The following is a 24,462-nucleotide window of genomic DNA, read 5'->3' on the forward strand; positions in this document are numbered from 1 at the left end:
AACACGTCAATACGAAATGCCCTACATAGCGGGGGGAAAAGAGGAGACAAGGTTTTTTACTTGCCGTCACCAGGAAGCTGCCACAGGGTGAAACAGCCCCAGCAGCGGGAGAATCCGCCCTGCTGAGCGGCGCCAGCCGGGCTGGGCTGGGCCGGGCTGTGCCCTACCACGTCATCCCTGCCCTTGACTCAGCAAAGGGATCTGGACAAGCTGGATAGATGGGCTGAGGCCAATGGCATGAGGTTCAACAAGGCCAAGTGTTGGGTCCTACACTTTGGCCACAATAACCCCAGGCAGAACTGCAGGCTGTGGGCAGAGTGGTTGGAAAGCGGGCCAGTGGAAAAGGACCTGGGAGTGCTGGTAGAGAGCAGCTGAGCATGAGCCAGCAGTGTGCCCAGGTGGCCAAGGAGGCCAAGGGCATCCTGGCCTGTATCAGAAATAGTGTGACCAGCAGGACAAGGTAAGTGATTGCCCCCCTGTGCTCATCATTGGTGAGGCTATGCCTCAAATACTGTGTTCAGTTCTGGGTCCCTCAGTTCAGGAAGGACATTGAGGTGCTGAAGCAGGTTTAGAGAAGGGCAGCGAAGCTGGTAAAGATTCTGGAGCACAAGTCCTATGAGAAGCAGCTGAGGGAGCTGGGCTTGGTTAGGCTGGAGAGAAGGTTCAGGTGGCAGTACCACTCTACAACTACTTGGAAGGAGGTTGTAGCCAGGTGGGAATCGGTCTCCTCTCCGAGTCAACCAGCGACAGGATGAGAGGACATAGCCTCAAGCTGCTCCAGAGTAGGTCAAGGTTGGACATTCAAAAGAATTTCTTCACAGAAGGGTTGATGGGTCACTGGAATGGGCTGCCCAGGGAGGTGGTAGAGTTATTATCCCTGGAGGTGTTTAAGGAAAGACTGGACGCGGCACTTAGTGCCATAATCTAGTTGACGTGGTGGTGTTCCGTCACAGATTGGACTCCCTGACCTCGGAGCTCTTTTCTCCGTCTCTGTCACCGACTCTGTCACCGACTGCACTCCGAGAGCCCGCCCAGCCCCGGGGGGCGGGGCTCAGGCTGGTGACGGCGATGGGCGTGGCCGCAGTGACGTCTCCCTCGCTCCGCGCCCGAGGGGCGTGGCCTTCCCCGGGGGGGCGGGGCTCAGGGTCGCCCTTCGGCCGCGGCGGAAGTGGCCGCGCGGCGCGGTGACGTCAGGCGCGCGTCCCAGCGGTGAGAGGGCGGCCATGGCGCACCGGTACCTGCTGCTGGCGGGGCGCGGCCGCCGCCGGGGGCTGCCCGCGGGCCCGCTGCTCCAGCTGCTCTGCGGGAGGGGCCTGCTGGGCACCGCGCGGCCCTGCCTGGCGCAGGTGAGCAGCAAGCGCGGGGCGGGAGTGGGGGGGAGGGCCGCGGTTGCTGTGGCGGCGGCAGCGGGCGGCCCCGGAGCGGGGAGAGGCGGCCCGGGGCTGGGGGTCCGCGGGGCACCGCGGGCTCCTGGGTCCGCTTGCCGAAGCTGCTGCATCCCTTCAGTATTCATAGAATCACGGAGTGTTAGGAGTTGGAAGGGACCTTAAAGATCATCTCATTTCAACCTCCCCCTATAGTGGGCAGGGACATCTCACACTAGACCAGGTTGCTCAGAGCCCCATCCAGCATGGCCTTGAATACTGGCAGGTTTGGGGCATCCACAACTTCTCTGGACAACCTGTTCCAGTATCTCACCACTCTCACAGTGCAGAATTTGTTCCTAATATCTAACCTAAATTTCCCCTTTTTCAATTTGTACCCATTACTCCTTGTCCTGTCCCTACAGTTCCTGATGAAGAACCCTTCTCCAGCCTCCCTGTAGGCCCCCTTCAGATACTGGAAGATTGCTATGAGATTTCCATGTAACCTCCTCTTTTCCAGGCTGAACAGCCGGAACTCTCTCAGCCTGTCTTCTCAGGGATGGGTTCCCACTTCCCAGCTGCTGTGTCTCACCTAACTTAAAAGTTTCTCCATTGCTTTCTCAGGGTGATGATTTGTGTTAGATGGGTTTGTGGCTGTGTGAGAGACCGAAATGTTGAAGGTTAATGACTCTGAGTGGTTTGTTTGGGTTGCCACTGTGTTGGAAAAGAAGAGGCTAACATTGGAGGAATGACAGGCCTGTGCTGCTGCCTGGGAAAAGGGAGGTGCTTACTTCCTGCATCTTCCAATGGCATCTTGGGAGGGTTGCTTTGTTTTCCCGTAGAGTGGCGAACAGTCGGGCCTTTGTAGGTGTGGAGGTTATCACCAGGGTAGAGGTATCTGTGAGGTGACTGTACAGAAGAGTGTTAATGACACAGTCCCCAGTACAAATGTGTGGTTCAGTTTTAATGCTGAATTTGTGGTTTTGTTTGGTCAGAGCTGAATATCATTACAGCAATAAATAAAACACTCTCAACAGTGCTGCTAATCTCTCAAGAAGCTAATTCTTGTTTCTTTCAATAAATTTAATGAGTTTTTTTTGGAGTGGAATTTAGGAAGTGGACTTTGTATTAATACTGGCATCTGGCTGTGTGTGTTAGCAGCAAAACAAGGAACTTCGTTTTCATAAAAGCCATTACTTTTTTTAATTGATCTTTCTTTAAAAAAAAAATTAGTAACTTGGAATCATAAGATCTTAGAAAGGCTTGGGTCAGAGGGGACCTTAAAAATCATCTCGTCCCAACCCCCCCATCCCCTGCAGGGATGCCACTAGCTGGACCAGATTGCTCAGAGCCCCATCCAACCTGGCCTTGAACAGTTTCAGGGATGGGACATCCACAGCTTCTCTGGGCAACCTGTTCCAGTGCTTCACCACCCTCTGATTAAAGAATTTCTTCCTAGCGTCTAATCTAAGTCTCTACTCTTTTAGTTTAAAAACATTCCTCCTTTTCCTATCACTGTCTGCCCTTGTAGAAAGTAGCTTGCATTAAGTTGAATTTCTTTACCAACTTTTTGTTGTGTCTGCCTCCCTTCCCCCCAATATGCTTTTATGTAATATTTTGGTGGCCATTAGATAATTAGGACTTTAGGCTTAATTTTACTTTAATTTGGAACTTGTTTATGGATAAAACTCTAAGCTTTTAACTTTCTAGAATTACTGGATTCTTTGTCTTTTGCTTGCATAGCTAAGCAAGTGGATTTTCTGATCTTGCCTTAGGTAGCCTCAGTTTTTAAAAAATGGATTATGCTTACAAAGATTTGTAGACTTGTAGTTCTGCTTATGATCTTGGGTTTATGTTCTGCTCTGGTGTAATTACTTTTTATGAGTTATTTGAACTGTGAAACTGTGAAGTGTGTACTTCACTTATGTAGAATTTATATTAAAAAAAAAAAAAAAAAGTATCGATTTTTGGGAAGGTTTGCCTGAAATAAAAAATACAGATAGGAATTTTTTTTGCTTTATATACCATGACAGTTACCTCTGACTGAGAGAAGCCGGGCAGAGTTTCCCAGTAGACAGTCTGAAATGGCATCCAGTCAAAATGTGCTGTGTTTGCTTTCCTTTTGATGTTTCACAGCTGAGCTTGCTGTGGCATTCCTAGTGCCAGACAACTGAGAGACAGGACCTGTATGAGGATCGATATGATCAGTTTTTGTGCTGATGATTTACAGAGTTCTTGAGTATCTCCAGTGAGAGAGACTCCAGAGCCTCTCTGTGCTCTGTTACAGGGCTCAGTTACTTGCACAGTAAAGAAGTTCTTACTCATGTTCAAGTGGAACTTCCCGTGCATCAGTTCCTGTTGCCTCTTGTCCTATTGCTTGGCACTGCCAAGAAGAGCCTGGCTCCATCCTCTTGGCACCCTCCCCTCAGATACTTACAACAGACGTTAAGAGGTCCCTTCTTAGACATCTCTTCTGGAGGCAGTCAGGTGACTTACTGAATATGCCATAAAATCAGTTGTTCTCTTTTCTCACACAGCAACTTCAAAGTGCTCGGCTCTCTGCGTATTAATTTAATAGGTGACTGCACAGTTATTCATGGAATTTAGGAACTATAGAGACAATCCAACAACAAACCAGTCCCATTATTCAGGTCTTCCCCAAAGCTCCATTTGCTTACCCTTCTCTCTTCTTCACTGAAACTATAACTTAGTACTGTAGTAAGCTCACACTGGTCTAGCTGAGCCAGGCAGTTGGGTTTGGCTTACTTAAACTTTTTTTCCAAACATGAGCAGTTTATTTATTTCAGTTGGCGTAAAGGTTTCTCTTTACAAATAAAAAGTACCCTGAGTTTGCAGAAGAATTAACTCCCCAGATTTTGGGTGTTGTAGGAGAAACTATGACTTAGAAGAAAAGCCAGTATTACTAGATGTTTCTTTTGAGTTTCATCTATTGCTGCAACATTCACTGCCTGTCTGTATTTGAACTACAGATGGTCTGTGGCAAGCTGTTTTTATTTTATTGTGAACGTAGATGCATACCGTCGTCCTAAAGCCTCTTGCAGGAGCTCAGATGCAATTGCCGGTGTTGGAGGTCACAGTGAATTGAATCTTGTAGCTGTTCTCTGCGTGAGGTGCTCTCCAGACTATCTGCACTGTATCTGCTTTTCATGATCAGTAAAATTTCCTGTTGGATTTTCAGTATCAGATTTTAATCAGAGATGTGCAGTGGCACAAAAGTAATGTTGCGATCAAGCAGCCCGAGAATTCTTAGCTCAGTCTACAGCAAAAGCAAGCAATAAGAACGTTTTGGTATTCCTCTTGGTTCCAGCAGGTGGTACTACATGGCTGCTTGAAATAAGTCTCGTGTACTTCATCATTTAGTAATGAGTGGAGGGGAAAGCTCCCAGACAGAAGACTTCAGGAGGGTTAGCATTCAGTTAATGGTACATCTGTATTCCTAGTGTAGTTTTAGCATGCAATCTGGCATTCTACAAGTTTCTTTAATATGCAAAAATAGTTTTTGTTTACAAAAACTTTTGTTTTGTACCTTGGCTATAACATTGAGCTTTCCTTTACAGATGTAGTCCCAGAGGTGTTAGTCCTAGATGGATGTTTGCTGTCTTGCAAGGATACTTTGAGTCATGTTTTCGGGACCTGTTTTTCAGTTTGTGGTGTTTGTTTCTAGCATTTTTTTACTTCTCTGGCTCTTAAGGTAAATAGCCTCTAGTCAAAAAGAACAGAAGGAGACTGAGTGCCTTTATGGGGTGGAAGGAAACAGAGGCAGAAAGAAAGTCTCTGGGGAAATCTTGGCATGCATAATATTTTGTTTCTTAGAAGTGTTGGGAAACCTTATGAGGGGGACAAGTTGGTACTTTATTTGAAATATGTCCTTGAAGAAATCAAGTATGATTTCTCTTTAATAAAATTGCAGTTTACTCTGTTTTTAAGTAGTTAGTTATGATACCAAAAGTTTGTTAAGAACTAGTAAGTTTCTTTAAATTTCTCTCATCATAATTAAATGATGAGTAACAGTAAACAATTAGCCTTAGAACAAGGCTTGTGTTTGTTGTGTTTTTATATCTGGATGTTTACTTACTCGGGGCTTTAAGTCTTCTTTTTGAACTGAGGTTCCTCCTCTGTGTTGGTTTCTTGTCTGTCACATCCCTTTCTTTTGGATTCAAGCAGATCTTTCATATTCAGAAGTTTAGAGTTCTTAATTATTTGAAAAAAAGATGCAGTTCTTTAACAAAGCATGTTCAGTACTGTGTGGTTCATGCTTGTACAGTCACAGTTAGTGGTACACTTAAGTGTCATTCAGCTGGTATTATGAAGTATTTCCCACAGAATCAATGTATATTTAGTGTTCACAGCTTGTAGTGTTTCCTGCTCGAATTTTTCTCTTTTTTTCTCTTTTATTTGTATGCGAGATGAAATTCTGTTCTTACCAATGAGAATAAAAATGTATTTGCTGTAGAAATTACTCATTTGATTAACTCTTCTTTTTCCATTGTCTTGCACTCTGGCCCACAGCAGTTACAGTGAAGGCATTTGTAAAGTTCCGGTTGTAAAGTATGCTCTGGCTAGCTGCAGTTAAAGACTACTAGAAAGCTTGAAGGTTTCTGTGGCACCCTCTTCGTTGCTTTATGTTTCTTTTTCATCTTTCAGCTCTGTGAAAAAGTTACCCCTGGAGTTACTGCTGACAGAAGTACTATCTTGGCAAGTGTAATCGCTACTTGCAGAAGGCTTTTCTCTCAACCTCCCAAAGGTGATTATAGCTTTGATCAGTGAAATGAAGCAGACTGCATTCCTTGCTGAGGACTGCACTTGGGTGCTGTTCAGGTTTATTGTCTGTGGGGATGTAAGTTCTACTAACCAGCCATTAGTCTTAAGATGGAACATTGATTTATGGGATTTTTAGGAGCTATTAAAGAATAACTGGTTTGCTTAACTTCTTGCTGTGCAATGCAATTTTCTGTTGAACTAAGCTTGTCTGTCTCTGGTTAAAAAAGTAACTTTACTTTAGGTTATTAAATACATGTGATATTTTCTTGTCAACAGTAGTAAATTTATTTCTGGTAGAGCTTTCAACAAAAAGACAGGAACAAAGCTATTTTTGCAGTCTATATATTGATAGCTTCTTTGCTGTTGTATACATTCAGGTTGTGAGTACTGAAATGTGGTGACAGAATTGTGAAATAAAAAACAATTATGAGCTCCTTAACTCTCTCTCAATAGGATTTGAAAAATATTTTCCCAATGGGAAGAAAGCTAATGGAACTAAAGGTGCCCCTGCAGAAACAAAAGGTACAAAAAGCTGCTTGACTTCAGTTCTTTGTGGAGTGTGTATTCATTAAATTAGATTTTGGTATAACAGTTGTGATTTTGGGTTTTGGGGCTTTTTCTTTGTTTTTCTGGGAGGACATTTCTTTACTGGACTAGTTTAAAAGTGCTAATTGATATGTTTTTATTATACATGATACAAAAGCAAAATAAATATCTTCTGGAATAGCATTTATTTTCTCTTATGCTTCAGTTGGAATGCTGCCCTTAAATTCTTGTTTTACTGTTTCCTATTAGTTGACATTAGCCACGCATTCAGAAACTCTGTGTGTAACTCTCAGTTTTTCCAGCTAAATTACCCATTTTGTTGCATGGAATAGCCAGAATTCTCACTCTGGGTGAGGATTCAGAACGGCTCTTCAGTTCTGGGTGCCCAAGTGCCATCAGTTAATAGACCTCTACTCTAATCATAACTGTATGAGATAGATGTCTGTCTGCCTCTTGATGGACTATCTATTTGCTTTTCTGTGGAAAATGCTGTTTCTCAAATCACATATTTGTTGTAGCATTGCAGACTAGTACATTTTTCAGAACAACTCCTTAATTTTAAAAGTAACAAAAAATAGTGTGAGATTGATAGGAGATGTCAAGATTTTTTTTTTTTTTTGTCAGAAACAAAGCAGGCTAGTGCCCGACAGCCTAGTGGGAGTAGTGGTGGAGGAGGTGGCAGTGGTGGAAAAAAAGGTGGCAAGAAAGAAGACACTAACTGGTGGACCAGATTACAGAAGGTTTTGACTTTAAAATATCTTTCTTTATGTTACTGTCTTATCTCCGTGAAATAACCTTGCACATTTTTTGCTTTTTAAGGCCATGTTTTGATTGCCTAAATCTTCATTAAGCCTCTTGTGCCTGGCATTTCATGGCACTGGCTCTAGGTGGCTCCCTACTCAGTGCTTTGATAAATTACTGTTCTGTGTATGACTCCAGAGGCATCTTATGTCTGGTTCAGGAATGGTAATGGAATTTCAAGCTATGTGAGTGTGGTTGCTAGTAGTCAGTATTCTTACAGAGGAGCCCCAGGCCTTTAAGGGCTTTATTTTTTGTTTGAGAATGTCAATTTGTAAAACTTTCTGACCACACAATGCTGGTTAAATGTAGTTTGCTCTTACCTGTTCAAACCGTAATGGAGTACTTATATGAGTTTCTTTCTGAAATTTATTGCCATTAGCTATACACAAAGATGATGAAGTCTGGCAATACAGGTCATGTGATAGATGGCAATTTTTTTTCTGAAAACAGAACTTCACAGATCAAAACTGTTCAATTATTATTTGTAAAACACTTAAAAATTTTCTACTAGTGCTGTAATTTCTCAGTTGTCTCTGAAGTGTGTTCATACAACAAAGTAGACCTTAGTTTGACATTCTCTGTGGCAACCTAGAGGGCAGGGAATAGAAGCCATAAAGAGACACTAGAACTTGTTTGTTACCTACTTACTGTATTACAGACTCTAAAACTTATTTTTTCCTTCTCCATTTCCTAGGGTGACATTCCATGGGATGTCAGGGAGTTTCGGATGTATGTAGTGGGAAGTTCTTTTTTTTGGACTATGGTTGTATACTACTTCTTCTTCAGGGTCCCTGGGAGAGAAATCACCTGGAAAGACTTTGTCAACAACTACCTTTCTAAAGGAGTGGTGAGTAGTGAGGGGGATCAATGCAAAAAATCAGTGTGCTGGAAATGCTCATTTCTGCCTCCCCACTTACACTTGTGTTCACGTGTCTGTAGAGTGAGAACTGGCTCAAGAGTAGCTTTTGAGGGAGAAAGGAATTAGCTTTTATTTTAATCAGTTCCTTGATCTGATGTTCTGGATGGATTTGTGGAGGTTGATGTAATTTCAAGGGAGGAGAGGGAAATACAGCTCAGGACAAAATTTCTTTGTTGGGGAGCTCATATGGATGCTGGTTTGAAGGGGCAGTGTAGCCACACTCTCTCAGGGTATCGTTTTGTAGTACAGGTAAGCTGACCTAATGGCTTAAGCAGGCATGCCAACTGCCTTTGGAAGAAACTTATTCCTAACCTTAAGTATTTCCATGAGTCTGTCCCTCTGAAGGAAAAGGTTTTCTGCTCGTTTCATGCCTGAAATCATTTCCTCGGGGAATCTGAGAAGAAGCATTGTGAACAGAAAGGTGAGGGTGGGGAATGGAAGAATCCCTTCAAGGACAATAAATTGGCCTCCCTTCAAGGACAGTAAATTAGTCTAACTCTGTTGTAAAATGGCCTCCTCTCTTTGTTTTCTCCTCTGTTATTTCTTCTTACCTGGAACCACTACTGGACCATTCAATTTTATCATCGGTGTCCTATCTCTCTGTAGAACTTGGCACCTTTCCACACTTGGAGTAATAGGTTGGTGATGCCCTGAAGCTCAGGAGATCGCATCTTACACAGGCTTTTTCCACTTCAGGAGCCACTAGTCCTTTGCTCTATTCCCTCCCAGCTTGTAGCTTCACCTACAGGTTAGGAGAGCATTGGCTTGCTTCCTCCTTCCTCTAGGTTTCAGAGCTGGGATTTTCGGTTAGCAGCATGCTTCCTACCCGTCCGTTGGTAAACTGCTAAACAGGGGGCTTCTTACCTTTCTTCATCTTACTGATCTCTCCAGAAGTGCTCTGTGTGCTTCTCCCCTTCTGCCTAGACTGTGTCTTACAGTCAGTCCTGTTCTTAATTGATAATTATGTGTCCATCTTGTGGAAAAAAACTTACTGATTGCCTTTGTTGTGAAGCAGTGGGACACTTAGCTCAGTAAAAAGATTAGTTCAGCTGTTAGAGTGAACAAAGCCTGAAGCCCTGTTGCAGAAAAGCATTGTAAAAGTAGGCTGCTGCACAAAACCAAGTTTCTCCTGTCTTTGTAAGATGTAGTCTGGATGTTCAGATATACTAAATATGTAGCTATCAAATGCTCTTGGTTGCCATAGTGATGGGGAGAAACCACACTACTGGGGTTATGAGCTTTTCAAAACAAAGATGTTCAGGTAGTGTTGCATGAAGTCAGGTTAGTTCCATCTGCAGTGACTTCTTAGCTCATGTTTTGCTTTAATTCTACGAGAAATGGCCACACATAGCAAGTTCAGGGAACAATCTTACTCACCTGTGTGCAACTCAGGCCCAAATTCTCGAACCATTGCTAATTTGAAATGCTTTAAAGATGCTAAAGCCAGTTATTTTATGGAAAGAAAAAGTGGAAAAGTCTTAGTTGTCTTCTGAAGAGATCCTGTCAAATTCAAGAAACTAACCATTTGAGGAGACTTCTAAAAAAGAGCTTTATAGTATATATGTGCAAAGCTATGGTTTTGTTTTTGGGTTTAATTTATATGGTGTCTCTTACCTCAGCTAAATTCTTCTTTATCTAACTAATGTTAATTGTGTTTAGTATGGTAGCACAGGACATCTTTTAAACTGGGGTAAACAATTGCAAAAGCAAAGTTAAACCTTCCTTCATTCTGTTCAGTTTGGTCTGTTTTGGAAGTTACTGTAAGAGTTTGGAGTCATGTAACTTACTGCTTTTGGTGTGTGACTACTGAAATAGTTAAGTATTGTTCAACTATTTCACTGTAACTGATTTTTGCTGAGGCATGCATTGGATTTTTTCCTTGAAAAAAGGGTGTGAGGTCAGTCTCTCAATCGAAATTAATGTGCCCGTATTAATTTCTTTCTGATTACATACGTGATTCCTAATGGCAAACTGTAGATTGTGGAACCATCCTGATGTACAAGATTAATTTTATTCTCCTTACTAGAAAACAGAAAGATTTGCTTATGGTATCTGTAGTTGTTAGCTGTGATGGAAGTGCATTGACTGTGAGCTCTTCACACAAGTTTTGCTCTCTCCTGCTACAGGTGGACAGACTTGAAGTGGTGAACAAGCGCTTTGTTAGAGTCATCTTTGTTCCTGGAAAGTCTCCTCATGAATGGGTAAACGCTTTTAGTACATATACATGAGACACTAGAAACAGAAAAGCAATCTTTTTAGGTAAAGTTTGATATGAAAAGCTTGGTCTGGAGCATTAATAGAATCTCAGTTTAAAATATGTTTTCTGCCTTATTGTTACATTATCCTAGATTGTGTGTTTTTTACTTTATTGTACCAGTTGTTTTGCCATAGATACCTTGAAACTATGCCAACTAGTTCCTTTCCAGCACCATACTCTCAATACAGACATGTAAATAGGAAGAGTGAGAAATTGGTGAAGGTTCTGTAGTTTTAGCTGCTGTTTTCCATCTGCTCAAGAAAATCCCATACTTAACTGTATATACTTTTCGATCTTTTCTGTTCCAGACTGTTTTTAGCCAGTTATTTGAGAAAAAAAAAAAAAAAATGTTTTATTTTGTCTCTGAAGTACTTATTTCAGGGAGTTGCTTTTCTAGTAGCACTTTTCCTAGTGAGGGTTAAACTAATGCAGGCAAAAATTATCCAAAAAGTAATACCCAGTGGCAGGGACCTATTAAAAGTAAATAAATAAATATCTAATAGACAATGTGGAAAATTTAGAACCAGCATCTGAAAAGTTTATCAGGTTATCTAGGTGGTGGAGGTTTCTTAGCTGACTTCCTGAAATAAGGTCTGCAAGTCCCTCCAGGATAAAGTGAGATCTGCAGTAGTTACTTAATCAGTGGATTTCACTGTGGCTTATTAATACACCTACTCTTTAGGCCACATACCATCAGTTGCCTTAGATTCTCAATCACTTACTATTCAGAACTACTCTGTTTTTAATTTTTCAGTATTAAGGTAAGTAGGGGAAAATCGGGCAGATCGTGGTGCAGAAGGGGAGATTTCTTGAAAAACCGAACAACACTGTTTGAAAGTAATGTCTAGATTTTTTTTTTCTGGTGTATGATAAATTTCATGCTGTTTTTTTGTGAAGACAGCTTACTTTAAAGCTAATATGGACTCTGAAAGTAGAGAATTGTTTTTCTTAATCGGAAGGGCCGAGACGTTCAGGTGAAACAATAAGTTGTATGACTGCTGTGTTTCCAGGTTCAGTGCTCTGTATTATTCTGACTGTATAGCTCCCTTCTGTTTGTTCTGGAGAAAATGCCTGGATTTCTGTTTGTTTGAAGTGCCCCAAAACTATCGGGTGTTGTGATTCCTGTAGAAGTAATGATATACAGTGAGTGTCCCTGGTGGTGCAGTGGCTAAACCACAGCGTTGTCAACGCTGAGATCTGGGTTCGATTCCTGGTCGGGGCCCCTCCCCGGGCAGATGGAGCTCGCTAGCCCTGTAAGGCAATCCATCTACGTCCTGAGGACTTCGCTGCCACCGTCCAAGCGTGCTTGGCCCCGGCAGATGAACCTCAGGATTAAAGGGTGGGCTCAGTTCCGCGCACACTGTGTCTCACCTAAAAAATCCAATGCGCAGGCTGGAAGGTGGAAAGACCTTCCCCGGTTCTTCGTTCGCGAAGAGACTGGCCATTAATGATATACAGTGTATTCAGGTTGGTAGGCTTTAGATTTATTGTGGACCTCTTAGATCAGTTACACATTTGACCAGGCAGCTTAAACTTGGTCTGAATCTGGTTTGATAGTTTCTTGTCTATGTGTTAGAAGTTTGCTTTGTAATGAAGCTGGAATAAGGTAAGGCACTTTGTGGTGATCTCTGCTTTTTTTTTCCTCACAGTACGTCTGGTTTAATATCGGTAGCGTGGACACTTTCGAACGGAATCTTGAAACTGTGCAGCAAGATCTGGGAATCGAAGTGGAGAACAGATTGCCCGTCGTCTACTCAACAGAGAGTGATGGGTAAGAAGTTGCTTTAAAAGAGTCTCTGATAAAAAGATGGTTGTGTTTACAGTAGAGTGGGTTTGTAATACACATGCCCTAGGCTTCTCTGGGTGGTGGTATTATCAGAGTAACAACCAGCTTGGGTTTATTTTTGAGTGTTAACTGTAAGAGAAGAGGTTCAGTACTTTGTCTATGAAGAAATCCATATCCTCTAAATACAGCTTCTTATTACGTAAATGTTTGTTTACTACTACTCCTTTCTTCACTTAAGCCCTTCCTCCCGGTGACTTGTACTAGAGTGAGAGGCAGCCAGGCACAGTGGTAGAGCTCCAGAGGTGGCACTCACGTAGATTTTTTTTCCTCTTTATCTCAGAAATATGGGTTATCTGTAAAGCTTAGAAATTCTGTGCTCACTTATGATTGTGCTTCATTTCCCCACTTTGTTTTTGCTGAGTGTTCATAGAACCTCTTGTGAGCTGTTCGTTGAAGCTGTTCCTTTCCACAGAAGAATCTGTACAGTGCTCAGATGCTATGATAATGAGGACTGTGTTAGGAATTCTGGCTTGTACAGAGCTATGCTAGAAAGCTAGAGGACAGACAGTGAAAGATAATGGGCAATGAGTAATAAAAAAACAGAACAAAAAACCCCAACAAACCAGAAGCCCCCAAAAACTCTGTAGCCTTGAAAAGGAAAATGGAGACATAGAAAGAAGATAAAATGTAAAAAAAATTGAGAAAGATGTAAGGGAAGAAGAGCAAGTATGTGTTTTAGAGAGAAATTTCTGGTTGAAGTTGTAGCATACACTGATTATAAGCAACCTAATACAACTTATTTTGAGAATATAACCAATTGCATAACTGTAAAACTCATCAATGTCACTTGATGTGCTTGGTTTAAAAACAAGCAACAGTCAATATAACAATTTGTTCTCTATTTTATTTTGTTTATTTCCCAGTGTGAACAACCCCACAGAAATAAAAATATTAGAAGTTAATCAAGTATTAGTGCTGAATGTGTTTGTTTATGGTGGAACCAACATCTTTTACGTGTTGTATGTAGTAAAGGAGTTTTGTGATATCTGGGTTTTTCTTTGTTTTTTTTTCTCCACAGGTCATTTCTCCTGAGTTTGCTGCCTACAATCCTGATTATTGGTTCTTTGCTGTACACATTAAGAAGAGGTCCCGCAGGCTTAGGTCGGGGAGGACGTGGAATGGGTGGACTTTTCAGTGTTGGTGAAACCACAGCCAAAGTTCTTAAGGACGAAATAGATGTTAAATTCAAAGATGTAGCTGGCTGTGAGGAGGCCAAATTAGAGATAATGGAGTTTGTTAACTTTCTGAAAAATCCTAAACAATATGAGGATCTGGGAGCAAAAATTCCAAAGGTAAGGGATTGTTGACTTAGCAGATAAAGACTTTATTGTTTCAGTAGTCCTTGGTATTCTAAATTGTACTAGGGTTGTTTACATATGCAATGCTTTCCAGCTTCTTTCTTGTCACAGTCAGAAAAAAATAAATAGGCATTAAGTGCCAGCAGTGGTGCCAGAACTGCGATGCCAGCAGACTTGTCTTGTGGAATAATTTATCTCTTCACATGAATCAGAAATGATATGTCACATACAGGTGTAGCATCATTCTTGCAAATATTGTTACAGAATTGCCTGTTGGCTCTACTGACATGGGAGCCCACCTGATGACATACCTTTTTTTTTTTTTTTTCTTGTTTAGTATGTCATTTAAAGAAAACGCTGTTCCTGTAGATCTGAGGCTGGCAATATTGCATCTGTTTCTTTTCTTTTGCTTGTTTAAATGAGGTATTAATCTTCAGTTTGTTTCCTTGCATAATTTTGACTGTGGTGGAAGAAAAGCCAGTGGACTGGACATTGTAACGTATAGATCTTTAAGTAAGATATTTCATAGGCTTAAGATTGTTTTCTTTGTGAGAAAAATACACCCGTTTCTCTTGCAGGGGGCAATTCTGACAGGTCCTCCAGGTACTGGGAAAACACTTCTAGCTAAAGCTACAGCTGGAGAAGCTAATGTACCATTTATCACAGTCAATGGCTCAGAGTTCTTGGAGATGTTTGTTGGTGTGGGTCCAGCTCGAGTAAGTCTTTGGCCTTGCTCTTTTTTTTTTGGTATTGGTTGTTGAAAGGATGTTGTCAAGTTTGGGAGACAAACTGTTTGATTATGGCTGAAGTTCTTTCTTCTATGCAGATTACTTACAAGTGATGCCAGATGCTTGTCTAAACACAACAATCATAGAAATACCTTTCATAAAAGGAACTAATGCAGTTTGGTATCTGGTTGCAGGCCATTAAGGATTCAGGCCTTCTCAGAAGCGTAAGAACACAGAACAGAACTCTGCAAGCTCTGCTCTGAAGTAAACTTACTAGCTGGGTCAGAAATATGTAGCTCATTTAACTACTGCTATGGGAATGCCTCCTCCTGCTCTAAATCATTCCTGTTTCTTTGGAGGACTTCATTCTCTTTGTAGTTTCAAACTCTTAGCTATAAAGAGTTGTCTGGAACACACCTAAAATTTCTGGTTGACATAGGAGTCCAAGGGTCATGAAATTAATGATGAATTTCTGGAGATCAGGTGATTTAAATAACAAAATATATCTGTCTAATAGTTTTTGTGCACTTTTGCTTTAGCTCTCTTTAAGTAGCTCATTAAAAACCTGTTAAGTGGTATAAACAAGTTACTGATAATATTTTACTGTTACAAAAATTTGGGAAAATATTAGGTATCCTAAAATAATAGTGATACTCAGACTACATTGACCTTAGTTGTAAATACATACCTGATATGACCCAAAGCAAAGTGACTTGAACTTTTGTACTGGTCTGTGCAAATGATTATCAGCTTTACTCCCCAGTGAAATTGTTTGGCACAACTTTGGCTGTGAATTGAGGTTTCAACACAGTTGATGATTTCTGATACCTGTAGAAGACAACACGAGAGAGTATTTTAGTTTCAATTCCTATTAATTGATCATTTTTAAATTGGAGTGTGCTAGAATTAAAACTGGTTACACAGCCTTGGCTGTTTTGTTTTCTTTTTTAGTGTATATGCATTATGGAAACTTGTAGTTCTGTTCCTTCTGAAAAATAGTTGTGTGTTTCTGGATTTCCATCTCTTTCCAATAAGAAGATAGTTCACTTTGAGCATCTAACACTTTCTCCTGGTTTATTATGTTCCTTTGTTGTACTTTTTAAAAAAAATCTGATTGACTTGATGTAGTAGAGTGTACTGTCTAAAATTTGCATCTCTTTAAATCTGCTGTACATTGTTTCTCATCAGAGAAGCCTTCTCTAATTGCCTCACTAATGTATAAAGTAGTAAAGCTCTGAGGTGCCATATAATTCTCAATCAGGTCAAAATTCTTCCATAATTTTTCGTTTCCTGTTTGCTCCTGTTCTATTCCTCAGTTGTAGATCTGATGACTTACTGAACTGGTTTTAATGAAGTCCTTCTGATATATTTGCAAGTGGAGCAGCATTGCACCCTGCATCTAAAAGTCAGTCCCATTATGCTGAAATTACAGCAGTAGAATTTGATAGGTAATATCTTACTTAGAATCTGAAAGTCTACAAAAAAAATTCCAGCTATTTACTCATGTCTCGCCCATTTTTTCCAGATCTCTAGAAGTAAATTTAACTTCCAAATATACATTTGGAGGTGAATTAAGGGGTTTTTTAGCCCATGTAGGGGAGAGGCAGGAGGGCTAAAAGTCAGTATTTATAAAAGCATGTTGTTAAAGTACAGTGGTAATGGGTTGTGAGTAAGCCCTCAGTTAGAGCTACACGTAGGAGCTGCATCACCCTGTTCCAACTACAGAAAAAAGACTTTATTTCCCCCATATAAACAATGACTGTGTGGTTGCATTCCTGTCCTGTTTGTAATACTGTGTGTTAAAGAAGAGCTTAAAAGAGAAATCTTGCTTTAAATCTCTGAAGTTTGGAGGCTTTTATTGCTGAAGATGTATTTCAGTTATGCAGAAAAAGTAATTTCTTAAGACTTCTGGGTTGTTTGATGTTCTCAGTCTATGGATTGAGAAAGCCTTTGGCTGCCAGTGGGCCTTCACATTAGGGATTCCTGCTGAGCAGCAGCTACAGTGTAACTTATCATTGCCTTGGGAGCTGGCTGGAGTCTTGGGAATGGTACTGGATTATAAGGATCCTGTTACTCCTGTGCCTCTTCTCTTCCTACCAACCCCCCAACTCGAAACTGTTTCAAACCAATCTGATGCACGCTCTGTTCTTCTGTTAAGGTTAGAGACTTATTTGCTCTGGCTCGTAAAAATGCCCCCTGCATTCTCTTCATTGATGAAATAGATGCTGTAGGGAGAAAGAGAGGAAGGGGCAACTTTGGGGGACAAAGTGAACAAGAGAACACACTCAATCAGCTTTTGGTAGAAATGGATGGTAAGTATTTAATGTCTAATATTACATTATAATAACAGGTATATGGGTAAGAACTAATATGCTTGTTCAGACCTGTTAACCAAGATTTGGATTCTAGCCTAAATCCAAATTGTCTCTGTTTCCTTGCTTTCTAAAATGAAGAATGGTGACTCGTTTTGCTGCAGCCTGGTGTTTTACTAAAATTCATTCAGAAAAAAAAAAAGAACCCTCGTTCTGCATCTCCTAACTCTTTGTCATAGTTGAATAGGCCAAAAAATTCTTCTCATGAGATCAGTCTGTCTGTAAAAAAATACAGCTAGCCATGCTGGTTCTGCAATTTCCTGAGCAGTTAATCTATTATTGTATTTTGAAGATAAAGCAGGATTTGATATAGTACTTCACAAAGCAGAGACCAAGGCCATTTTCTTGCTTGTTATGAAAAGCTGGACATTGCTGTAATAAATAGATATATTTTCAGCTCTAAGACCATTTGTTCAGACTTCTTACATGACCCTGTAAAGTGGACAGTTTTTTTATTACTGTTTGTTTGGGCTTTTTTTACTCATGGAAATTATATTGACACAGATTTTTCTCTTTATTACATTTCTTCAACAGGATTTAATACAACCACAAATGTAGTAATTTTGGCAGGTACTAACAGGCCAGATATTTTAGACCCTGCTTTAATGAGACCAGGACGCTTTGACAGGCAGATTTACATTGGTAAGTTTTAGCTGCATGGCTGTATCCTTTTGTGTTTGTGGAATTACCGTTGAAGTCATTGCAGCTTTTTATATAAGTAACTTCCTTGCACACATTCAATTTGAATATATATATATGTGAAAAGTAAAATCATATGTCTTTTGTCTTAAAGGACCCCCAGATATAAAAGGAAGAGCATCCATTTTCAAAGTTCACCTCAGACCCCTGAAGTTAGACAGTATCTTAAATAAAGATAACCTAGCAAGAAAGCTTGCATCACTAACACCTGGGTTTTCTGGTAAGTAACTCCTAACGTTGCTGTTATTCTCAATTTACCAGTTAGTCTGTAGATATTTTATTTCCCTACTCCTTCTGGTTTTCTTTCGCCTGATCTTCTGGATGGCATTCTATTTCATTGTATGTACTGGTACAGTGTGAAAATTTTTTTGCCTGTTTGAGCAAGAAGGAGATTTCTGAGGGTCTTAAGTTTTGTCTGCTTCAGTCAGGGTGATTTACCACATGGCAGTTTCTTCTGTCTTCAGTAAAAGCAGTCGAGAGGTTTCTCACTGCTGTCACTCATGTGTGTTCTTCCTTTGTTTCTCCTTTGATTTTTTTGTTGCATTCATGAAAAGTGTAGAGAAGACCTGTTTTTGTGGAATTTGTGTGCGTATTCTGTAAGGGAATTTCTGTTTCTGGATGTAAAAACTGACTGGCTTGTAATGTAATCAATTTAAAATTTGAGCTGACCAATAGTTGAATTTTTCACTGTTTTCCTGGTCTATATAAAACTGGCTTTCTGAGATTTGATTGTCAGTGTTTCTGGCAGTGATGATGTTGAAACAAAGTTATCTCAGTAATGTTACTGTAAATAGCGCTAACAAGGGGCTGGCTTGAAACCAGTGGTGTGAAGGGATATCCTCTAGAGATATGCCAATAGCTGAGCTATCCTGAATTCATATGTAGGAAATTTATGCAGCCAAATATATTCTAGTTTAAGTATAGTCTTTTGCAGACAGAAAATAAAGGTAGAATATATCAAACAAGTACTCTGCTGGTAATGAGCTCTGTTCTCTGGCTGTCTACCTGTGAGAAAAATCCTAAAGCCTATAACCATAGTATGTGTATTTAAACATCTCTTGAATAATTAAGTTATTTCAGAGGACATTATGTTTATTTTTCAAGCTCTGTGAGAATTTATGGCAAACCAGTTATAGGTAAGGTTATCTTTTATGTTAAACTCTGAGAAAACTGCTGAAAATTATCAGTAATTCATGCCTTCTCTGCTTTTAGGTGCTGACATTGCCAATGTTTGTAATGAAGCTGCTTTAATTGCTGCAAGGCATCTCTCAGATGCTATAAACCAAAAGCATTTTGAGCAAGCAATTGAAAGAGTTATTGGAGGTAGGTGAATCACATCAGTTGTTTCTCAAAAATTATAACAGGACCAGAAACTCTGATAGATTAGGTAGATAGATAGATAGATAGATAGATAGATAGATAGATAGATAGATAGATAAAAAGCCATGCTTTGAGTCTTTCTGCTGGTCTTCCAGGTTGCTTTTTCTTTTTTTTTTTCCTCTAAACACAACTGAAATTTAGGAAAAAAGTATCCTGTATAGAGGAAGGAGTACAAAGAGAAAATTCATCAGGACTCTTCTAATTTCTTCAAAATGGCAAGAGGAAAAGCTGTTTGGATTTAGGGATGCTTTTAACTGCTGCTAGCCTGAAATAGTCTAGAAAGCTACTTGATTTTTAAAGTGCAAATGTTTTATTTAAATGTTTGAATAATCTTAAGAACTAACTTTGAAACTAAAAAGTCTAATCAGGGACAATGTTACAGTGAAACCTGGAAGATGTAAATTTCTAAACCTTGCAAGTTTGGGGTGGAGGTTTTTAAATTTTTTCAGTATATTGTATACATGGCCTCTAATTATTGTTCACCATCTTTCTAAATGAGGTAAAGGATTTCAGAGGAGAAAGGTGTGTCTGAAACTATTAAATTTATTTTTTAAAGGTTTGGAAAAGAAAACTCAAGTACTCCAACCAGAGGAGAAAAAGACAGTAGCATATCACGAGGCAGGGCATGCAGTTGCAGGGTGGTTTTTGGAACATGCTGACCCACTCTTAAAGGTAAGGAAAGTAATTTTAACCAGTAATTTAACTGTAGCACAGACTTTTCTTTTTCTTTTGTAGGGTTTTTTTTTCCCCCTAATGTTGAGAGGGTATTAAAATATATGATCTCGCAAAAGGTATTGTGAGTCAGTTTTAGGGTACTTTTTTTGGTTCATTTCTTGTAACTTTCTTAACTGTTTTCTGACTTAGCTGTTACACAGTATGTAGTATAAATGTCCTTGGAAAGTGAGAGACCTGATCCTCCCATGAGGAAGAACCTCCAGTGAGGAGGATCTGCCTGCCTTATAGATGCTTTTTCTCTAAGGCTTTCACTATAGATCAGTGGTTTAAGTTAGTCTTCCCAGGTTACACAGGTGTACTTCAGGAATACAACTACAAAAATTATCATTTGAAGGCTGGATTTTAGTTTTATTTTGCTTTTTTTTTTGGATGCACAGCTTGACAAATTGAACATAAAGGAAAAATCACCCCAATCTCCCAAACTTGCTTTAACATTCATAGCTTTGCGTAGCTGGGTTTTAAATCTCATCTGAAGTGTAAAATTAATCTTGTACAATTTTCTGCTGGAAGGAAAAGCATTATTCAGTGTGGAAATTCCTTCAGCTGTTCAGAATGCTAGAGATGGAGAAATGCTGTTCTGTTCTGTCTGATACATAATATGCAATGCCCAATACGTAACTCTCAAGGAATTGTGTATTTTAATTAAAGTATTTTTAAAATCCCATGCAGTTTTTAGAAAAGATATTACAGTGGTCTGACCTTTCTTTTCCAGATATTCTAGTAGTTGTTAACCCAGTTTAGAGCTAGCCAGGGCTTTTAAGGATAAAAGACAATGGGGGCAAAACTGTAAATGGAAATAATGTCTAAATTAAACCTGCAGAGTGAGTATGGTGTAGGCTGTGGTACAAAAAAATCAAGCCAAACTGAAGAATACTTTATGTTTTCTAACACTGTTTAGTTCCAGCAATCTGTTAATTTTGATTGTAGGTATCTATTATCCCACGTGGTAAGGGACTGGGTTACGCTCAGTATTTACCCAAAGAGCAGTATCTTTATACCAAAGAGCAGCTACTTGATAGAATGTGCATGACTCTGGGAGGACGTGTATCTGAGCAAATCTTCTTTGGAAGAATAACAACTGGTGCCCAGGACGACTTGAAGAAGGTGACCCAGAGTGCATATGCTCAGGTATGGGCTTAAGTGAGACTTTTTTTTTTTTTTTGCTGTACTGTTTTCTTTATTTACTACCTACCAGTAATATTTTGATATGATGTAATTGGATCAGGTATGTCCCTCAAAAGCCTAGTATCAGAAAATATTAGATGAATAAACATTATGCTGATGACTCAGGTATTTTATTTCAGTGTTACCACACCATTAGGCTTTGATTACTGTCCAACATTGGCCCACAGGTGCACATAGGTTGCAGTTGAATTCAACTGGATTGAAATATAGGTGGAAATCATACTTTTAAAATAGAATTTAGTTCTCAGATTTTATCATTTCATCCTACATTTTACAATTGCCCAATTTGAAGACCCAATTTTGATTCACATTAAAATCCAGAAAACCTTGTGTTAAAGCACTGTTTGCTGTCAGTTAAGGCTATGGAAATTAAGACATCAGTTTGTGTTTGTGTCATACTAACTAATGTAGATGAGTAATTTGAAATCTTATCAATGCAGTGACTCACCTAAGTGTAGCTGTGTGCTGCACACAGGTGCATTATTACATTTCCTGCATCAGCACAAAAGATGTTATCTTATAAGACAGTCACAAGGTAAGCAGTTGACAGTTTGGAGTATGCTTCTCTTCCCCTGCACACTTATCCCCAACCTCCAAATCCCACCTGCTTCCTGGTCTCTGGCTGCTTGTTACCCCAGTTCTGGAAGTAAATGTGCACTGATGTCCTGTTAATTTTATGGGATCTTTGGTGACTCTTGTTCAGTTTTAAATTAAAAAAAAAGTCTAAGTGTAGACTTTTGTTTATATTAACAAAAAAAAGAAGCATTGAACTTCTCTTAAGGAAGCAGATTAAGATCTCTTTGAATTCTGAATGTTCTTTATCATACCTATATTGATCTTGCTAGGCTGAGAAGTGCTGCTTTAGTAACCATCAAATTGATAGTAGCCATGGAGTGAATAAATAAATAGCAGTTTGGACTTGCTTCTGCCTTTGCTGGAGCAAAATGCAATTTAAAACATCCCTATTTGGCAACTGAACAAGTCAATATTCAGTAATGAATCAAGCAAGATAAGAATCGTTTTCCCCTTTTTAGAGGAGTGTCTTGGGATAAAATACAGCATATGACTTTTGTACATGATAGGACAAAAGCTTAAAGAACCTCTACTTTAGTACTCAAGTCAGCTGATCTTTGTGAATGAGTGGAATATGCTAAACTTCAGAAGTATTTTCAATTTGAATAATGCTTATATTTCTGGTAAAAGAAAAAAGAGTTTTAGTGATTAATGAAGGCTGAAGTGTTTCTAGTGTAATGTCTTAGTATGTATACAGCAAAGCACTATGTGTTGTCACTAGTAACCACCTTGAAAAGGTGACATTTGTGTCTTTCAATTAATCAATAAAAAGAAGTAAAAGACAAGTAAGGTACATCAACTTAGGTAGACTTGAGTTTTCAGGGAAGAGTTGGTTTTAGAGAAGATTGGGTCATAGCAGAATGGCTTCGTCCTTTCAGTTTTATTCACCATATTTTACGTCAACACACCCTAAAATCTTACTGTCTCTCCTTTGTTTGTTTGATTTTTATTTCTTTTTTTCTTTTTTTTCTTCAGATTGTTCAGTTTGGTATGAATGAAAAAGTAGGGCAGATTTCCTTTGACCTCCCTCGCCAAGGAGACATGGTATTAGAGAAACCTTACAGCGAGGCAACTGCCAGGTTGATAGATGAAGAGGTGCGGTCACTAATTAACATTGCATATGAAAGAACATTAAATCTCCTTACTGAGAAGAAAGCAGAAGTGGAGAAGGTGAGCATTACAGTATTTTTTGCCACTGGGTTCCAGCTAGTAAGCCAAAACCTGAATTGATCCGAATCAGATTTAAAATAGTGACTATGAAAGTATATGAGGAATTTTGCTCAAAAACCAATCGATGTAATCGTGAGAGTGTGTCACAAGACACAGGTAAATAGAAACCTCCTTTTGTGTTGGAACACCTCTGAGCTTCTCACGAACACCATTTATGTGGTCAGTATTCATTTGGAAAGTTGGAGGAAAGAATGTCTACTAAAGAAGAGTTTAGTAGATGTGCTAGACAAATATGAAAGACTTATTGACAAGAAGACAAGTTTATATGGGTTCTGTAAATAGTGGTGTAGTAGGTCACCATCCCCAGAAAAGATCACTGAACATAGTTTGTGCTGAACAATGCACTTGCTGATCCAAGAAGATTGAAAACTACCCTGTTAAGAGTATTGTGCACATTAGTATTTTATGGTGCTCTTTAGCTTGTACATAACAGCAGCCCAATTGAACTGTCCTGGCTGATCAGAAGGGAAGGCTTGCTTTCGTCTATAGCTTAATGTCTTTCATCAGGAGCCTTTTGGCAGCAGCAACAGTTGCTCTGAAGCAACAACAGCAGCAACTGTGGCCCATAGGGAGGGCACTTTTCAGATTTGTCAAAATAAGATTTTAAAAAAAGATATTTTTGCTACCTAAATGCTCATGGGTGCAAAAAAATCTCATATTTGGTGAACTCTGAACAACCTGCTTTTTCTGTCAAAATTAATCAGTGCCAAATTTGGTCCCAAACTGCCTTAAATTCTTCCAAAGAGGACAGTCAGCTTAGGTATTTGAGGTCCCTTGGTCTGTTCAGCTTGGAGGAGACAGAGGGGAGACCTTATTGCAGTCTACAACTTTCTGAGGGGAAGAATAAGGGCAGATACTGATCACTTCTCTGTAGTGACCAGTGACAGGACCTGAGGGAATGGCCTGAAGCTCTGTCAGGGGAGGTTTAGGCTGGATATTCAAAAGAGATTCTTCACCCAGAGGGTAGTTGGGCACTGGAACAGGCTCCCCAGGCGGGTCACGGCACCAAGCCTGACAGAGTTCAAGAAGTGTTTGGATAATACTCTCAGGCACATGGTTTGACTCTTGGGGATGGTCCTGTGCAGGGCTAAGGGTTGGACACGATGATCATTGTGGGTCCCTTCCAACTCAGCATATTCTGTGATTCTGTGCCTGACGTAAGTTGTTGTTGTTATCCCAGGTTGCCCTGCGACTACTGGAGAAGGAAGTGCTCGATAAAAGCGACATGGTAGACTTGCTTGGCCCAAGACCATTTGCAGAAAAGTCTACTTACGAAGAATTTGTTGAAGGTACGGGAAGTTTGGATGAGGATACTTCACTACCAGAAGGCCTTAAAGACTGGAACAAAGAGCGTGAAAAAGAAAAAGAGGAGGCAACAGATGAACAGATTGCTAGGCAGATCAGAGGAGGGATGCCATTTTAACTGTGAGATGTGTGCTGATGTTGACTTGCACTCTGGAAGAGAAACAAACTCACCTAGTTTGTTCAAAACAAAGAAATATTTATTCAACCAAACTGTATTATGAATGAGTGGAAGAGTGATCTCTTGTGATAAAGATGTTCTGCTTCGATGTACGTATGCAAGATCATCAGTTCACTGGTAAAAGGTGATCCTCTTTCATTTGCCAGCTGAAGAAGCATACATTGGATTTGAGCTGCAGTGGAATGCCAGAACTGAGCCTCTCAAACTTTGAAACAGTTCGGATTCATGCACAAACTTTGTGGCACTGGTCTCTCTTTTTTTTTT

At 39.9% G+C, this 24,462-nt stretch overlaps 1 protein-coding gene across 1 annotated transcript; it reads left to right on the forward strand.

Annotated features, from left to right (window-relative positions):
* Window positions 1-1,203: 1,203 nt before the first annotated feature.
* AFG3L2 (AFG3 like matrix AAA peptidase subunit 2) lies at window positions 1,204-24,454 on the forward strand. Its single transcript, XM_027885348.1, has 17 exons — window positions 1,204-1,346; window positions 6,030-6,129; window positions 6,600-6,668; window positions 7,317-7,432; window positions 8,188-8,340; window positions 10,539-10,613; window positions 12,319-12,440; window positions 13,534-13,807; window positions 14,392-14,529; window positions 16,700-16,853; window positions 17,448-17,555; window positions 17,707-17,832; window positions 18,825-18,935; window positions 19,549-19,664; window positions 20,655-20,855; window positions 22,461-22,655; window positions 23,896-24,454. The coding sequence occupies exons 1-17, from the start codon at window positions 1,224-1,226 to the stop codon at window positions 24,136-24,138; spliced, it is 2,424 nt and encodes an 807-aa protein (XP_027741149.1). The 5' UTR covers window positions 1,204-1,223; the 3' UTR covers window positions 24,139-24,454.
* Window positions 24,455-24,462: the final 8 nt, after the last annotated feature.

Source organism: Empidonax traillii, unplaced genomic scaffold (genome assembly GCF_003031625.1).
Source record: "Empidonax traillii isolate 1590-97213 ecotype Southwest subspecies unplaced genomic scaffold, ASM303162v1 scaffold165:size1224784, whole genome shotgun sequence".
NCBI lineage: Eukaryota > Metazoa > Chordata > Aves > Passeriformes > Tyrannidae > Empidonax > Empidonax traillii.